This window comes from Bactrocera tryoni, chromosome 4 (genome assembly GCF_016617805.1).
Source record: "Bactrocera tryoni isolate S06 chromosome 4, CSIRO_BtryS06_freeze2, whole genome shotgun sequence".
NCBI classification, from domain to species: Eukaryota; Metazoa; Arthropoda; class Insecta; order Diptera; family Tephritidae; genus Bactrocera; species Bactrocera tryoni.
The window spans coordinates 28,394,747-28,414,344 of NC_052502.1; the positions used below are offsets into that span (position 1 = coordinate 28,394,747).

The window sequence follows — 19,598 nt, forward strand, 5'->3', positions numbered from 1 at the left end:
ATATTTAAATAACACATAGTAAAGCTTTGGAAGGAAACAATGAAATATTTTTGAAGTTAAACGCGATCCCCGTGAACTCTAAAACAAGAGCGTCCACCGCTGCAGTGATCCCTGCCTGCTCGATAAATGGAACCAAAAAACAAAATATTTTCTAGATTTTTTTTGACCGAATAAACCCCTAGGTCTCAGCGTGACGCTCCGAAAAATAACTGATTTTTGCGAGTTTTTTTTAATGTTGAAATTAACTAAGCGGCCGGTTTTTTGATAAATAAATACATTCATGACGAATACAAAATGACTTTTTTTTATTTATTGGGTGTATAATATAGTTAAACAAATTGTTGAAATGGCACGTAAACAAAGGTCCTGTACGATGTCCACGATTGCGGTCGTAATTTTGATGTAAACCAAAAACTTCAAAAAAAATAATTAACCTGTAGGAAAGTGGCTATCGCGCTATGGAGATTTTTTTTGTTTGAAATTTTACAAAAAGGCGGCCGTTTCACCAAAAGTATCGAGTTTGGCCCATTTTTCGACAGTTTTTCGTTGAAACAAAAAGGAAGATGTCACCAAAAAAACAAAAAAAAAAACCTCAAGAGTGCGAAACGTTCAAATGTTCTCTCTAAATTACAACTAGACATCTTCAAAAATTTTTTCATAATTAGAACTAAGGCTAAAACTTTTGAAAATTGTTAACAATTAAAAAAAAATAGTAAAAAATATGAAACCCATTGGAAGAAAAGAGAGTTTGAAAGAGAATATAAGAAAAATTATTTCCGTCAAAATTGAAGTCCTATTAATAAAAGTTAAAACACAACAAAATAAAATATAATAGAATGAAGGTTCCAAAATATAAACATATAGTCTCTGTATAGACCATTTACTCAAATGAAAGAGTAATACTAATTTAAGTAGTTACATGGGTTTACAGGTTTCAAAAAACCGATTTTGATTGTCTTATTAAATTCTACAATACCTCTAGAATATTGCCCTAAATTTTCAAGTTTATCCGAGTAATCGGAGATACAGCCTTGCGTCGTCTTTAAACGCGTTTTTCTCGAAACTGTAATTTTAGAGTCGGTTGGCAAGATTTCTAGGGAACTCCTCAACCGAGCTTTATGAAATTTTACACAGGTCTTAAAGCTACAATTCTTAAAGACTTAGACGAAGGATTTTTTTTTCGATTACAACTATGTGAAAAAAAAATTCGCGAAATTTTCATTGTAATTTTCATTCATTTGTAATAATGTCTGCAAAAAATTTAATTTTCACTTTCGATGATCTCTGATCAATGATTCCGAATCCTGGTAATTTCCTCTAGTAACCTGGGTATAAGGTGTTGTCCTGCCAACGCGAGCGCATCTTTTTCCGAGGGGTCATAGCTATCAAAGTTACTAGAGGAAATTACCAGGATTCGGAATCATTGATTTCAGCGCCGAAAGCATATACAATAAAACAATACGATGCTGTGTGGTATGGCAAATTGGCGCCTGGCACAAAACCAAAAATAAAAAACAACTGTTCATTAGACAAAGCAATCAAAAAACTCAATTGTTTCAAAATTAAGTTTCGATGATTCGGCGATTTTTCTTTTGTTCAGGGCGGCGGCGGCGGCGAGTCGAAAGACCGGCCACCAAATGGCAATTCTTGAATGTAACTAAATGAACACGCAGGAAAATAAAATTGTGTATGACCCTTACACAACAGACGCCACGCAGTGTTGCAAGTTGTTGTACGCTTGTGGTGAAAAGTTATCAAAACTATGCGCAATTGTGGGCGCTGTAATTGTAAACTGGAAACTCATCTAACGCCAATGTGATTTTTTCCTCCGGTTGTACTCTGGCATTTTTGGTTGCACATGTTTTTCGGCGCCTCTTTGTTGTTTCGGCATTGTTTGTTACATACTAGTAGTTGCTAGCTTGCCCCGCACTTGCCCTGTTTTGTTATTTTCATTGATTGGTTGATTTTGGTGGTTCGCCGTGTTTTGTTTGGCTGGCGCTTTTGGTTAGCGGTTTTCCGATTGGTCTGTTTGGTTTATTTTGGCATTTGGTCTATTGGTTATTTTTATGATTTGATTTTGGTTGGTCCATTAGTTGCCCATTGTTGTATGTTGGTACTTTTATGATTATTGTTTGTTGTTTGTGGCACAGTGTGTTCGAAAAAAATGTGCCGTAAGAAATATTTTAGTGTGAAGCAAATTGGTGGAAAAAAATGATAACTTCGTCCGCATCAATGTTTTAATAACCTTCATAGGTGTTTTTAAAGGTATAAAAATATCTTTATCCTAATTTTGATCGATTACCTTATAAGAAAGCTGTATTCTACAGTGTTCGGATTTGAGCAATATGTTCAGACATGTTAGCGCTGCCTTCGACTATAATATTCGCCAAAATTACGCCCGCCGTTTGTGAGAAAAATTGGCAAAATAAAAAAAGTTTTTCACACAAGGACTTTATTTTGATCGTCCAGTTTGTATGGCAACTATGCGTTATCTCAACCATTTTTTCGAAGATTGTAGTGTTACCTTGGACAACAATCTTTGCCTGAAAAAGTCTACCATACAAGACTTGATTTTGATTGATCGCTTTGTATAGCAGCTTTATCTTTTACTGGTCCGACATCGGCGGTTCCGACAAATGAGTGCCTTCTTGTGGAGAAAAAGGCGTTTGCAAATTTCACATCGATATCTCAAAAATTAAGGATTATTGATCTATTGGAGCCCAGAGCCCAGATAATATATTACTTTGAGAACACACTGTATCAGTCAAGAAACACACACAGGCTCGAACTAAAGCCAATTTTAATCGGCGCCGCGCTAATCAAATTTCATTGAAATCTATCGCTACGGAAAAAGAGTCTGTTGGTAAAGTTTTGGCGCGGCGTGTGGACTTAATAGAACCTGACTTGATTTTTTTTTTTCAATTTCACGCTTTTCTACTTCCTCCGAAAATATTTGCATGACTTTAAGTAAATTTCAACTTAAATGAAAAAATTAAACAACAACAATAAACACAGCTAATTAACTTCTCTGAAATGCAGCAGCGGCGGGCGTGCTGCAAGCAGTAAGCTAAGCTAAGCTCAACATTGTGTGGCGCTGTGCTTTGCCGCTCACCGACGGCACGATTGCGGTTAAAAGCGGCTGCACGCTCGTGTAGCGCTTAGCTACCGCCGCTCACCTGCGCGCCGTTAAATGCCAAAAAAAGCGTTTTGAGTTATAGTCATTGTATTTTTTGTTGTTATTGTCATGTAGCTGTCAGCTATTTTTTATTTACTGTAATCGAAACAGAGTTGTACTTGCTACTTGAACACTGGTGATGACTTGCAACTTGTCTCCTCAGCGTATCTTTATACTATATTTAAGTATTTTTTTCCTCCTTCTTACCGATAGCGCCAGCGTTAACGCCTCTTTCCTTCCCAATCTATACAAATATATTATTTCTTTCGCTCGCTTGTCGCTTAACGCCAAGTCATCATGGCTGCAGGGAAGTAGCGAATTGCAGGCGTAGGCGTTGTGCGGTAGTTAAGAAATTTGTGTAGACCAAATGAAAAGGCAATAAAATAAGCAATATTATTAAACAAAGCAAGAGCAACAACAATAACGAAAAAATAGAAGTGCCGACGGTATAGCTGCGGCGACCCCCGGCAGCAATATGCGCCATGGAAGCATGGTTATATCAAAGTAATGCCGTCGCTACCACGTACATACATACATACATCCAAATATAGTTAAATATCATATTCCCTAAATAACCCATTTATTCGAGTACGCACCGTACCTCCGCCCTGGCTAAAAGTACTCTACAAACTCACTACTTTTCGGTAGGCGATTGGTAGGCAATGACAGCCCAAAAAGGTGGTCAATTCATGAAATTAATCGTCTGTTGATGAGTTGTTGAAATGGAACGCGTGTTTCCATTGTTTCTACTATTAGCCGCAAAGTGGGCTTCTTTTCATCAACATCCAAGCCAAGATGAGGCGCGTTGTCAGTCTGTCCGTGTGCCCATCTGTTTTGCCTACTCTTTCTTTTGTCGGCTACTTGACGCTTGCGTTTTTTCCAACAATTATCCACTATTTGTTGAATAGTAAGAAAAATTGAGCATAAATGCGTTGATTAGTTGCCCTTTGTGCATTTTAATGATTTGTTTTTATTTGTTGCTTATTACATAGACACACGCACGCACAAACACTCATTATATTGTACGCTAACATATCGTCGTTTAAAGAATCTCTTTTGAATTTCGAAAACGCTCGTGTTGCGGTTAAATTGCGGGTTGAATTGCAGTTAATTGCCGGTTGAGATTACACAGACAATTTTTGTGGCACTTTTTTTTGGAGTTACGCAGATCTAGCAAGCGGTACTGGGCTGACTATTTTATATATATTTACGTCATTTGGTATTAAACCGTTAAAAATGTGTATATTTTAAGAAAATGGCTATTTTATAAATATTAAATTAGATTAACTTTTTTAGTTGAGTAAAAGGTCATAGGCCTTACATTTTTTGATACCTTCATTCCATTTTATTATATTTTATTGTGTCTTAAATTTTTTGAAAGGACATGCATTTTGCTTACTCTAAAAAACTCAACAACCCCTACTTTCTGGCACTTCTTGATCACAGTTCACCCGTAAATTATTTTTCCTTTAAGTGGTTACATGGATTTCATTGGTAAAAAAAAACAACAAACAATTTGTTTCTCATATAAAAAATAAAATATTTGAGTAGAATTTTTTATTGTTACAAACATACACTATTAACAAAAAAACTGAAATTTCGGGAAAAAGATATTTTAAACTTAGCCATTGCGACACCATTTTCGGTGACCTCTTGGAAAAAAGATGCGCTCGCTTTGGTACGATGACCCCTTACAGGATCATCTAAAGTGCAAAATACGTGTTTTACTTAAAACCTTAACTTCGTACTTCGACGAAGAAAGAAAAACCGAAAATTGGACTTTTGGCAGACATTTTTATAAAGCAAATGAAGGTTAGGTTAGATGGCTGCACTTGGACTAATGTAGTCCTGTGTGAAGCCATTGCAAATAGAACTCCCGTGTTCGGACTTAAAGATCGGCAAACCGCTTAGTAGCCAATACAAATTTGCAAAGGCACTTAATTTCTACGCCCGCCAGATCGGTCGGATGTCTGAAGGTATGTGCCTCCAAGTGTCTAAGTCTTGATCTCCCAAAAGCAGGGCAGTCAAAAGGAAGTGCTGGCTAGTTTCTACCGCATCTTCTTCCCAGCAGCCTCTGCATGCGGCGTCCTGTAAGATTCCCAGTCTTACAGCATGTATGCCAATAGGGCAGTGGTCCGTCAAGAGCCCCAATACTAATGAGAGGCTAGCCTTGCCCTGAGGGCAAAGAAATCACTAGATCTCCTGCGATCTATCTTGGGCCAACAGGCTTTTGCGACCGCGCAGGTAAACAAATGAAAATTTCAGTGAAAATTTTCGACATTTGTTTTTAAATAGTTGTAAACGAAAAAAAATTCTTCGTCTAAGTCTTTAAGAATTGTATCTCTAAGGCTGTGTAAAATGTCTAAAAGATCGGTTGATTAGTTCTCGAATAATCGACTTCAAAAACACAGTTTCGAGAAAAGCGCGTTTAAAGACAACGCACTTAGCCTAGGCTAGCCTCGAGCGGACAAGTTCACAAGGCTGTATCTCCGGACATATTACTCGGATCAACTTAAAATTTATGACAATATTGTTAACTGTTGTAGAATTTAATACGACAATAAAAAAATAATTTTTTTGAAACCCGTAAACCCATGTAACCCTCTAAGTAATGGTCAAGATGTGTTTGCCAATTCAATTCCAAATAATTTTTATATTGGTATGAAGACAAGTTTGTAGTTCTATACACTTTCTCCCATTGTTTCTCAAGATTTGCTTCTCATTAAATTTTGAAATTATGGTTATGGTTGTGAAGACAGGGGAAGCTAAATATCTAAATTGAAGTGTGTATCTTTCGTTTCGTGATACTAAAACGTAGTTTGCCTCCTGTGCTTTTACGCTCATGGCAGGGATGAGACGCATTCCTGAGTAGCCTTAATGTAAGTGGTTCTTCTTCTTTATTATCAATGGTCCCGACCTCGTTATTACGTTTCCGTTCACCAACTTCAGCTGTATTTACCTGGAATTTCTATTGCCTTCCCTGGCAATAGACCAAAAATGTATAAAGCTGCTGCTCTCTTTATTGTTGAAGGGTCCTATTTTATCAAGAAACACATTTATTTTTATAAAAAAAAATTGCATTGTAATAGGTAAGATTAAACTGGTAAGCCGATAACCCACGCATAGACCAGTTTTGGTTCTTTTCGATAGCAGGAGTTCAGTTCTTAGCACCAAGCGATGAAGCCATCCTTTAGGATGCCTGCGTCTTCTCGATCTGTCAGCCCCCATTCTGCGGGCCTGGTGGCAGCTTAGTATTTATCATGTTCCTACTGTCTCTATTATCAAGTGTAATAGCTCTTCTACCACTTTTCACTTAAAATGCAAGTGATAATCACAAAACGACACTGCAACCATATCTATATTATCTTGTCAATCAGCTTTTCGTTGCGCCCACATTCACAGCTGTCAATTTGGCTTGCGAAATACTTCAACCCGCTCAACCGTATTATTAATATTTGTAAACCATTTAATTTTACAGCTTATTACAGCTTATTACAAGACAGCGCTTGCCACTTCTGAACGTGGCCACAGCATCTGGTCGATTTGCTTGCACAAAACCATAGCAAAATAGACTTCAAAGCCCTTTGCCTTGATAGCCGCATAATTACTTATGAATCTGCTTTTCGATTTTTATGATTATTGGTTATAAGTTTGGTTGGGTGCTATTATTTGGGCGAGCGTTTTAAATGTCAAGCAAGCACAATATTTGACTAGCGAGAGTTAGCTGCCAATAAATGCGACTGCTTTGCGCAAATCACATGCACACAGGCTTGCAGTGAACATATTTAGTTGGTGTCGGGCGCAGCAGCCGCGTCGACGGCTGATCAACACAGCTGTCTTAGCTTGCCACTGCGCTTGCGCACGCTCAACGGTGTACGCGATTAGCTAATCATTCATGCTTAGTAATGCTACTAGCATGCGGGGCCAAGTGTTTGCTTGCGGTGTAGCGAATCGCATATATTTTTTCCACACTACACCACTTGTCGACGATTAATTCATGGCATAACTATGAAGCGTAGATGATCGATACAAGTAGCTAAAGCATTAGTAATGATAAATACAAGCAGCAAAATGATAGAGAAATTACAAAAAAAAAAAACAAAAACAGAAAAAAAGAATAGTTTTATGGACTTCCTTTTTTCTCATCTATCTTCAACTCATTTTCGCTTGAGCTGAGTCGTTGACGGGCGCATATGCACACACTAATGATGCTATGGTGTAATCAATTACAACTCTTTGCAAGTGTACGTGTGTATGTGTGTGTGTGTGTGATTAGAAATCGGTTGAAAATCTCATTTCTACACGGTTTATATCTTAACAGATTTGCTGGTGTAGCAGCAAAATAAGACAAATATATATCAAAATATATTGAAGCACTTCAAAGCATTTGCCACGCGGCGGAAATGCTGATGATTGTTATGACTGCAAAGTGTTGAGAGATCAACACCGGCGTGGCTATTTATTCGCAGAAAGTTGTTGAACCCAACGCGATTGTGGCAAGCAACATACAACAATTAAATAATCCATACGCGCTGACAACAACACTAACTACATACTAAATTGCCCCGCGAAACCCAGAATTGGCTAAAATGGTGGAGCGCGTTCACTAAATGCAGCGCTGCAGCTGTGCGCTAGCTTGCGCTTCCAAAAACAACAATAACAATAAAAAAATAATAACCTAATGCATTTTGTGATCGATCATCTGATACTTAGCGCTCGACATAATAAGCATAATCGACGTCATCACTTTAAAAGCTTATGAAAATGTTAAAATTTTCTCTGTTATACATGCCCTTAAACATGACTACAGAACTGTATGTACGCGAGATACATCAATGGCCTACAAATTATTGCTTTCGAGCGCGTTGAAAGCGATTATACGCCCCAATTAGCAAATGCGCTACATAACCTCCAAACAAATAAAAAAACAACAAAAAGTTGTAAAACAACACAAAAAGGCACAACAACCACAAAAGATCATACAATAACAACAAGAAAGTATACAAACACAACAAATTCATATACAACAACAACAAATATGTATGTATATAACAACAAGAACAACAAATATTCATACAACAACAACAAGTTATACAACAACAAAAATGATTCGAAAACAACAACAGAATATTCTACAATAAGAAACGCTTATAAAACAACAAAACACTTAAAAAACAACAACAAAACTGTTATAACAACAACAACAAACCTACTTCTTCAACGACAACAACAAAAACAAAAGCACTTCTACAACAACAAAGCCGCTTCTACAACGACAACAACAAAAAACACTTATACAACAAGGACAAAAATTTACAACAACACATGGTCAGCAGCAATTACATTGCACACACATTCATACAACTGCATAGCCCCGTCGTAGCCTTTCTGAACGCGTCGATCATTACCGACCGATCTTGCCGCCAGCGAACGCGCGTTTGCGGAACAACGGGCACTCATGTTTCATGTCAGCTAATATTTTATTTCCGCACTTTAAGCTTGTTCGACTGCGCATGCAATTTTATTTGCCGCACTGCCACTTCACGCCCCCCGTCTCTCGGTCAAGACTCAGCAGCAAGCACAGCAATATATTTCAATACATTTTTTTCAAACATCCTTCGACGAAATGTTTGAATTGTGATGATCGCTCGTCGCTTGAGTTTTTGAGTAGCGCGTCTCGCAAAGACAAAGGATCGTTTGCAGAACATCATTTTCGATCATTTAGCCAAATTACAGGTTACGCTTGGCATATTGGCCAATATTATTATTGTTTGGCGCAGCGCAGCGCGGCGACCGGGACAAGCAACACATTGCCAAAGCGACAGCGTTCATAATAATAACAACAACACAAGTAAGAAGTCTGCGTATGTATTTGTGTAATGAACGCATGTTGCGCGAAATTTGTTGTTATTATCTTCTTCTGTTGAAAATTATGGTAAATTATATTTAAACGGAGGCACACACCGTGCGCCGGTGCCGCCAGCTACGTCGCCGACAACCGACAACCGGCAAACGCAAAACAACACACACATTGTTGTTGTTGGTTTGTTGTATGAAGCGTAATAAGCACCTGGTTTGGCGGTAAAAGTAGGCGCTTTCGCAGATGACGTCTGTGCCCCTAAGTTGTCTTAAGCGCAGCCTTCTCGAAACACCCCATACTCACAAGCTAACCAATAATTTGCAAGTTTTTTCGCCAAAGCGGGGCGTTTAAAGTGATCCACCCGCAAATTGGCCTATAATCAGTTCCACAAAAACAACAATGTCACGTAGCAATGAATAGTAGAGCAGAGGAATGGGATAAACGAGATTCGAGGCTAATTAGGATGTTTCTAAATCTTAGGAAAATCGCTAAAAGGGGTTCAAACGAATACGAAACGAAAACGAAACTCTTGCTTTTGCAAAAATGTTATCGTAGATAGGAACATTTGATCGTAGGTAGCAAATATATTGAATGGTATTTTAACTAGCTAGAGACGAAGAACTCACGAATCCAGCTGCTTTAGGAGAGATTGAACAAAGATCTGACTAGCAAAAATGGTTTCAGCGGGGTCGTCATATACTCAGTTGCGTTATTAGTATAACTGCAAAAATGATAAGAAAGAGAAGCTCATAGAGCCTAGATTGCAGCTTTCTAGCTGCTTTGAGAATGGAGATTCTTACACAAAGCATTATAATGGCTTTAAATTGGTTTATTTCTACTCAATCGATTTAGACAGTTAAGTCAGGTTAGTCACCCACACAAAACGACCAAGTGGCTTAAACCCATCACAGAGAGCTAAAGCTAGGTTAATTTAAAGCCATAAAGAGTGTGACCAAAGGTGTTGTGACTCTTTTCATGGCAGTTAAGAAGGAAATCGTTATATCATCGAATTTCATCCATAAAAATAGAAATACTTTCAGAGCTTAGGGATAATACTAGGATGAAACTGTGTCGAAGACGGTGCTTTAACTTTTTATTTTCAGCTGATCTACTTACTACATACATCAACTGATCTCTTTGACTATGCAAACAGAATCGATAAAAAAATGTCCTATATTGTCCTATATTGGTACAACGATTTTTATAAAAAAAATTAAAAAATTTAAGAAAAAATATAAAAAAAATAAAAAATATTAAAAAATAAAAAATAAAAAAATATAAAAAATAAAAAAGATAAAAAAATAAAAAAAATAATAAAAAAATATAAAAAAATATAAAAATAAAAAAAAAAAAATAAAAATAAAAAAATTAAAAAAAAAATAAAAAAATTAAAAAAATTAAAAAAAAATTAAAACTAAAATATAAAAAAATTAAAAAAAAAAACATAATAAAAATTTATTTAACAAATTTTGTTTTATAATGATGATAATTCGAAAAATTTTAACAAGTAGTAAGTGAATGCGAATGTGTTGCCATCAGAAAGATAGCAGTGGATCTCTCTTTAGCATCGACTATACACATTTTGGATATGAAACGTGACAATGCCCGACTCGCACAAACAGTCGTGAATTAAACAAAAAAGTCGAGTAGAGATCGCAAAATAGATGCTTGGCTTAGCTGAAGACCATACCATTAATCTAACGCTTCATTACCGGTGACGAGTCTTGGGTTGATAAATATGCCATTGAAATTCTCAGATAATCTAACGAAAGACGCTACAAAAATTAACCGTTACCGAAAAAACCAAAAATTGTTGAAGATACAGGATCCTATTTTGAAGGCGATAATAGAAATTTATATTAATATACTTGAAAATGTATTTTTTGTCAGTCCGGCTCAATTCTGATCAGCTATTATATCCCATTTAATGTTAATAAGTTTTTATAATTTGCCTTCACTTAACGTTTCGAATTGGGGCGCAAGCTACGCTGTAGTTTATCATGACATTGCAACTTAACCTCAAACAGATTTAACTTTTTTAAACTTGCCGTAATATAACACACAAAATCCATTTGGAGCATCTGCAAATGTCATGCTCTAAAAATGATTTCGATTTGCTAAATATTAACTTCTCGAGTTGCCTTGAAATTCCAGGTAAAAATATCAAAGTATTTTAAGCTTATGACAGACGTGGTATTGACTTAACAACAACTCAGTTTTGACACTGATTCACAAAAGTATAAAAATTTAAAACATTTTTACGAAGCAAATGCATAAACACACTCGCTGTCCCCATTGCAACATATTAAATACAAACAAAGAGCGAATATAAGCAAATATATAGGTAACGGCAAGCTCGTTTCACTGTTGCACCACTTGGTATATGCCCCAAATTGCAACTATTTTATCACTAAAGCATATAATTTTTACTTTTCGAATTTTATGTAAAGCCATAAATTGAAATATTTTTGATTGCAACAACTAACTGTCCGTAAAGCCTGAAATGTGGATGACACGAACACAAATACAACAAATACAAATACGAAACAGTCAGCCATTCCGGGCTCCGGCACAAAACAAAGTTGGTAAAATGTATTTGAAGCGCTGCACAGCACAGCACTTTGTTGGTGATTTACTTTTGCCACATTTTATGCCGTCAGTCAGTGAGTGAGCTTGCTCGGCACGGCCTGTCGGTCCGTCGTTGGGGCTGCCGCATATTGGCTGGGTAGCTGCAATTCGGCGCAGAGGAGTTATTACCAGTTATTGCTGACATCGTTATATATGTATATACATACATATATACGCCTTTTTTCTCGCAGAATATTCAGCATGTTTAAGTGACGAGTATGCTTTGTGGCAATCAGTTGATTTGGTTGCTGCTGCGACTGCAGCAGGTGCATCTAAACGGGCTGTCACACTGTCATTGCATACAATTTTGCTGGCAACGCTTTTAGCCCACATTTGCCGGGTTGTGGCGCGCTTTGCTTGCAATACACCGTTGCAAACGAGTGAACTGTCAAAAGTGACATTTCACTGCAAACCATATGCGAAACGGGCTAAGTGACAGCTGTAAAAAATAGAAAAAAATATGAACACAACAACTAAACACGAAGTGAAAAACAAGTCAAATCGAAAATGAAACTGAACATGACAGCTGCATTTCAGCCAGAGTTTTTGAGGTTTACTTTTACAAATAACTGCTCATGAAACATCAAAAGATGTGGTGAATAAATGTGTGTTTATGTTGTTGTTGATGGAAATTAGTACGTATAAGGATTTTATACATGAAAATTAAAATTTATTTAAGGGCTTATATGCTTCCTCGGGTAAAAAACAGCCTTTTTTTTCAAATTTTTTTTTCTCATACAAAAAATTAAATATTTTATTAGAATTTTGTATTGTTACAAACATACACTATTAACAAAGAAATACTGAAATTTTTGGAAAAAATATTTTAAACTCGGCCATTGCGACGCCATTTACAGCGACCCCTCGGAAAAATGATGCGCCCATTTCGGCTGGATAACGTGTTTTAGTTAGAACCTTAACTTAGAACTTGGACGAAGGAAATAATCTTAAAAATTGTTGGCAGACATTTTCACAAAAAAATTAAAATTTCGGGACATTTTTTTCAAATAGTTGTAATCGAAAAAAATCCTTGGTCCAAGTTATTAAAATTTGTATCTCAAAGACCTGTGTAAAAATACATGAAAATCGGTTGAGTAGTTTTCGAGAATCTTGCCAACAGACTTTAAAAACACAGTTTCAAGAAAAACGCACTTAAAAATGGCGATCTTAGCCTAGCTAGCCTCGAACGTACAAGTTCTCAAGGCTTTATCTCCGAAACTATTACTCGGATCAACTTGAAAATTTAGGATAACATTCTAAGGGTGTTGTAGAATCTATTTAGAGAATAAGAAAAATTCGATTTATTTTAAACCGGTAAGCCCCTGTACACCCCTAACAATATTTAAATCAGAGAAGTTCTTTTTCTAGAGAAAAGTTTAGTCTTCGATTAAAGAAGAAAAAGAAATTAAGCAACAGAAAAGTAAAACGATATATTTTTGTTTGAGGTTCGAAGTCTTTTGACTTGTAGCACGTATAAACCTGTCGAGTATTCCAGACGAATTTGGCAGACGAACAAAGTGGTAATACAATTGTGAGCCTAACTTATTTTTTCCACCCCAACTTGATTATAATACCCTAAAAATGATTAATTCAAAAGGAATTAAAAATAGTTGCTTGTATTGTAGAAGCAAGGCAATAAAAAAGAAAGCGTCCGTAAATTAACAGGGGTTTCTTACTCGTATAGTATACTATATAGTTTCTCTAATTAAACTGAACATAATTTTTATTACAAAAAAGTCAAATAGGATAACTACTCATTCGTGAGGTCAAACCCCTTTCTTGACAGCCATCATAACTCATTTTCACACGCTTTAGTAAAGATTCTACATATTTAAGCTTAATAGTTAGTAAGTAATTATTTTTTACTAGCCGAAAGACTTATTACGAATACAAGTGGAGTACTCAACTTACTTAAATACCAAAATACTAAAAACACCGTTAGCCTGGGTAAAAGAAAAATAAATTAGGTAGCTCAGTTTTGCAAAAAACAAGAGAAACAAAATAAAAATTAAAGACATTTTAGAATACGATTTTTTAGGGCAACAGACTGTATGAGATAAAAATTAAATCAGATTCGCAAAACAGTATCCCATAAACATATTCTGAGCGGCTCACACATGAAGTCAGCAAAGATTATCACAGTTAATCATTACTCTAAACTGTCAAGAGCACCTTTACAGCATCTAAAAAAGATTTATACATTTTTATGTTACATAAAATTTCAGTTGGTTAATAGGGAATTATAAGATTAGGTTTCTTTTTCACTTCTCTACGGCACATATTTAAGATATTGAAATCTACAATATGAATCTATTATAAATTAGGTTAAGAGATTATATAATCGTATGTATGGAAGCAACCAGCTTGTCCGTACCTCAAGTGGTGTATATTGTAGGCATAGTAGTATTTCTCAGCACAAAACTTGTCTGATTTGGAACGCGCAAACCTCTCTTTGGTAATAGATCAGAAACTAACAAAGAGCTTGTCGTTAGTAGAGGATCAGAAAGGCACTTCCTACCTAAACGCCCTTTCGTAGCACTTTTCCTCTTTTTCGCATATATACATATATTGCGCTAGGGAACCAAAATTAAAAATTTGTGAGAGGTCGAATGCAACATAAAGGACGATTATTTAATTAAAGCGTGCCTAAGTTGACAACTTAAAACATGAAGCTCGAAACATGTAAAGTACAACATATGGATCTGTGAAACATATTCGAAATTAAAACGATAAAAACAGATCTCACAGTGCTACCTCAAAAACTAAATAGCTTCAGGAAAAAAATTGCCCAAGTATGCTCTCCAAGACACTTTTTGAAACGTATATTAAAGAACTTTAATCAGACAAACCACTTAACCATTGGTTTCATTCTTAAATTTTCAACAAACTCGTATAGCACTAAAAAACCGTTACGAGTGTTCATCTCAAAAATAATAATTATTCACGGTTTTAAAAACCAAAATAAAATAAAACAAAAACTGCAGCGGAGAACATATTAATACACATCAATCCTGCGCGCACAGCAGGAAGTAGCACAGCTGACAGATAGACAGACAGACCAACTAAGTAACGAAGCGCAAAAATGCAGACAGACGGTCATTCTCCCACGAAAATAAAAGTGTTGGCAGCACCTTGGCGCGAACAATTATTGTTGCAAGCGCCGAAAGCTACACACACAAAGGCCGACTCTGACTCTAGCACAATAAAATTCAAATGAACTCCGCAAACATTATATATGGACTGCCAAGTCAGCGCACCATGGAAATATGATCTAATAAAACATAAACTCGGCGAGAGTTTGGTAGAAAAATTGCAAAAATCAAAAACGGAAAACGAAATATAACGAAAATTTCATTGGAAACTATTTAAACAACAAAATGAAATGCGTTTAGTGGGCACTTTCAAGAAGTCGTTTACCACAAGAACCCTTTGCATATTCATCAAATGTGGACACATTGCGGCTGTGCAAAACTTAGCAAAAAAAAATGTTTAAAAATTAAAAAATTGACGCATAAAAATAATGACGTTTTCGCAAGCCAAAAGACATAAATCAAAAAATTTCATTGAGAAAAATTCAAAATTCCACGCAGTGGCGCATATTAAACGCAAAAAAGGTAACCGTATATTAAAAAAGAAGCGAATGAAGGTATAAACTAGCAAAGGCAAAAAGCGAAAACCCAAAAGTACTACGGTGCTTTCGGAGATGCCACTAAAATTTTGATATATGCAATTTTTTGCGCATAAATACGGATTTGGTAGAATCTTTGGCGCACTGTCGTTAACCAACAAATGTGCGCGTAAAAGGCAAACGTCGTCTCTTTGGATCCTGCGAGAAAACGACGTGGAAAAACAAAACGACAACAGTGAAAGATATAAACAGCGAAAAGCCGACATTAAAGACCACGCTGAACTACATAACACATAAAATGAGCGAACAATAAGAAGTTGTGGCGGCAGCGAACAGCACAGAAACTAAGCCGACATGATCGCTAATTTAGCAGTAAAAAATCGCAAAATATCGGCAGTGGGCTGCTAGGGGTCAAACAGCGGTTTGGTTTATGGTTGGCAGAGAAATGGGGTTGCTAGGAAAAACTATGCGATTTCAAAGAATGAGAAGATCAAACAAAAATATTTAAATGGAGATTTTCTCGTAGGATCTCCAAATAATTTTCTGATACCTAAGCACTATAACGTGTTAATATTTAAAATAAGTTAAGTAGTGGAAATACCGTAACAAGATAATATACCAAATTGAAAAACTTCAAAATCGGTTTGTTCACAGTCGAACTATTAACAGACTTTCCTTCTCTCTAAATATATCGGGAACCAGGAAAGAACGCATCCAGTGGATAAATTAAAAAATTCAAATTTTGATGGTGCCGCTCTTTGATCCATTATTGTATGGAGAATCTTTTAGACAGTTTATAAAACGAAACTCACAGTAGACTACCTTATTTATATCCTCTGTGGTCCGGTCTTCAGTTTCCTAAGTCTCTAACGGTCTAAAGCAAATAGAAAAGCGTCAAGTTTTCTAAAGAAATAATTCTATGAAAAATGATTTGAAATATTTTCGGTCATCATATAAGACAGTTATAAGTAGCCCTGAATTTTATTAGATTGTGACTGCCATAAAAGTATTTTTAGCTATTATAGTATTGCGCATCGGAGGCATTTGAACAATATAACGGCAAATTATGTCCACAAATTTAGAATTAAATTTTTGAAGAGGGACAGATAACAGTTTGCAAGTGAGAAAGATTTAGAGGTAGAGAGCGAAAGATAATTTCGTTTTAGAGAAAGATCGAGAGAAATAAAGACAGTTTTCGAGATAGAGAGAAAGATAATTTCCAAGTTAGAAAGAAAAAAAGAAAAAGACAGTTTTTGGTTTAGAGAGAGAGAGAGAGAGAGAGATAATAAGAGACAAAAAAATAGCTTTCAGGTCAGAGATATTTTTCGAGTTAGAGAGAAAGATAGTTTTCAAGTTAGAGAGAAAGAGAGAAAGATAGAAATATCAGTTTTCGGTTTAGAGAGAGAGAATTAAAAAGAGAGTTTTCGGTTTAGAAAAAAAGATGGTGTTCGAGCTAGAAAGAAAGTGCAAAATACAGCTTGGGTAAGAGAGAGAATAAAAGAAATTAAGTGAAAAATCTTGAGAGAGAGAAAGATAGCGAGCAAATGAGAGAGATAGAGAGCTAGTATGTGAGTGAGAAGAGGAGAATAATGTCGATGTTTTTCTTTTTTTGTGATTCATGATACGCTTGAAAATAATATTATTTAAGCAATGTGCTTTTAGCACAACCATTTTGTAGAAATATGGAGTAAAAACTTCTATGCGGTACATGAAGTAATTTTGGACTTACTTAGTCTCTTCAAAAAACGTTACGAAAAATATTTGTTCCACGGCGACCTATGCATATAACCAAGCCATACTTAGTCAAAACTGAAGTGCACTTATGGACAAAAAGAAAAAGGTAAACTCAAAAGAAAAACCAAAATGAATCTTTTCTGCGCCAAGTTTACTGTTTGACCGTTTGTTGTTGCTTTGCTGGCGAATGTTGAATGCGAGCAATTATCCAAGTATTTCCTACCGTATAAAATGGACAACAACAAAACAGGCCATAAATGCGAAACAACAGCAGTAATACAAAGGCGAACAACAACAACAACGATACAATAACAACAAATTGCAATAAATACAAAAAGTGTCGAGCGATAAACGCACACATTTATGGCAGCACCGATGCGAACCGATTGGGAAGATCATAAAATTTTATAATCTCACAAGCGTTGATGATGTGGGATCAACATAAGAAACGCTATATGGCCACATTTATAGTTGCTGTTGCTCTTTCCACCGCTGTTGTTATTGTTATTGTTGCTGATGTGTTTGGTGCTTGTTGCCAGCTAGATAGCTGTTGTTAAAACTTTATCGCTTGTAGTTGTTTTTATTGTTGGTCAAGTTCAGCGATTTGGCGCATAAACCTGCCAACACACTTGACTTGACCCGACGCCGTACACACTCGACTGAACGCCAGACAACGAGTGCGACATGGACTTGGCGCGTATGCGCTTGGACTGGACATGGATGTGGCGGGCAGGCGCTCCGCAACAGTTGGGCCGAGTCCGGCTTGTTTGGTTAGTGTGAGCGCTTTGGTGGTGCTTGGCTTTGTGGCGCGCGCAAATAAACAGTCCATAGTGAAATAAGAAGTGCATAAACAAAAACAGCAACAACACCAACAACAAAGCAAGCCAAGACAAGCTTTATAAAGCTCAGAAACAAAAAACAATATAAGAATGGCAAAAAATAAAGGATCCATAGACATAAATGTTTGCGCTTGAATGTCGAGGTGGGCAAGCATAAAAGACCCTCACTCTACACCTCCGTTTAGAGGTTGTAAGCGCGCGTAGTTTAATGTGGTTTCCCATGTCCCGATGTGCCATTACTAATTCATAACAGTCAGGCAGCTAATAGCAGCCGTCCGAGTGCGACCATGTGGCCGTACAGACCGCAAGGACCACATATCCGCCGTATTTTTTATGCAGCAAGTCAACTGCTGCTTATGTGTTTCTTCCAAGTATTTGTGTGTGTGTGTGTGTGTCGTTGCCTGCTGCTCTAAGCTCAAGCCTTCACCACCTGCAACCAGTTTCATTGACTTAGTTTTTAATTGCTTTCCACTTCTTTTTCTTCTCTTCGCCGCCACAGGTTTGGTTCCAGAACAAACGTTCCAAGGAGCGACGCATGAAACAAATCACCAGCATGGGACGTCCACCGTTCTTTGGCGGTGCGCGTAAAATGCGCGGTTTCCCCATGAATCTCTCACCTGGTGGTCTGGACGATGGTCCTGGTTTCCCTTATTTCGCGGCTGATGGCAAATTCGAATTTGGCTATGGTGGTCCACCATTTCATCCGCATGACGGGCCATTCTTTCCAGGACATCCGGGTGGACCAATGCCATTCAATACACCAGGTAGGTTTTGTAAGTAATTTTTCTTAATTTTATTATCTATTAGTGATATATTTACGTTTCCGTATGTATTTGCAAGAGTGCAAAGTTGATTAAGTTTATTTGAGGGCAAGATATATAAAAAGCTAAGAGATCGTATTACTTTCCAAGAAAAATAGTAAATATTACAAATCACTAAAGCCATTGGGGAAAATACAACTTTAATTCTATTTCTTTAGTTGTTGTACCGTTTATGTTTAACAGACCCTTTAGCCTTTGTAAGATGATCCACCGATCGTCTTATCTTGTTTTTAGTGTAAATTAAGATACTTTAAGTCTTAAGCTGCAGTAGGTGTTATGAGAATTTTTTTCACTGCAATCCACTCAGAGAGGCTGTCTACCGAGGTTCGACAGCCTTTAAAGGAACTCTGGTATTGGTGTCACTCGGAAAATGTCTGCTAAACTACATAGAAATGGTTTTGATCCAAAGACCAGACCAGACCATAAATGATAGTACCATATTCTCAACATAATCGGTCCGAACGATTGGATTTAAACCGATTTACGTGCGAATAATACCGATCATGTTTGCTATAAATATCCGGTTCAAGGGTGCGGTTGCGATGAAAATCCCGTAAAGATGTACATTTTAAGCTCTCCTAGCAACTCTAACAACAACAGGCGCTACTTCGGACTGAATAGACAATTGAGAAGTAAAGTTTTCTCTCGACGAACAAAGACCAAACTCTACAATACCCTCATTATTTATGTCCTGCTATATGGCGCAGAGACATGGACGATGACAACATCTGATGAGTCGACGTTACGAGTTTTCGAGAGAAAGATTCTACGGAAGATTTATGGTTCTTTGGGATGAGCTGTACGAGATATATAACGACATAGACATAGTTCAGAAGAATTAAGAGACAGCGGCTACGTTAGTTAGATCATGTCGTTCGAATGGATGAAAACACTCCAGCTCTTAGAGTATTCG

The 19,598-nt window shown here is 36.7% G+C and overlaps 1 protein-coding gene and 1 long non-coding RNA gene across 3 annotated transcripts in view; one reads left to right on the forward strand and one right to left on the reverse strand.

Annotated features, from left to right (window-relative positions):
• The window catches only part of LOC120773841, a 306,574-nt gene that overhangs the window by 180,351 nt on the left and 106,625 nt on the right, over positions 1–19,598 (reverse strand). The window lies entirely within an intron of this gene.
• The window catches only part of LOC120773840 (LIM/homeobox protein Lhx1), a 162,830-nt gene that overhangs the window by 140,885 nt on the left and 2,347 nt on the right, over positions 1–19,598 (forward strand). Inside the window, exon 6 of one of the 2 annotated variants that reach the window (XM_040102969.1) lies at positions 18,364–18,637. In XM_040102969.1, coding sequence (XP_039958903.1) covers positions 18,364–18,637 — 274 coding nt within the window. The remainder of the gene's footprint in view (positions 1–18,363; positions 18,638–19,598) is intronic. The other variant, XM_040102970.1, reaches the window with a different exon arrangement.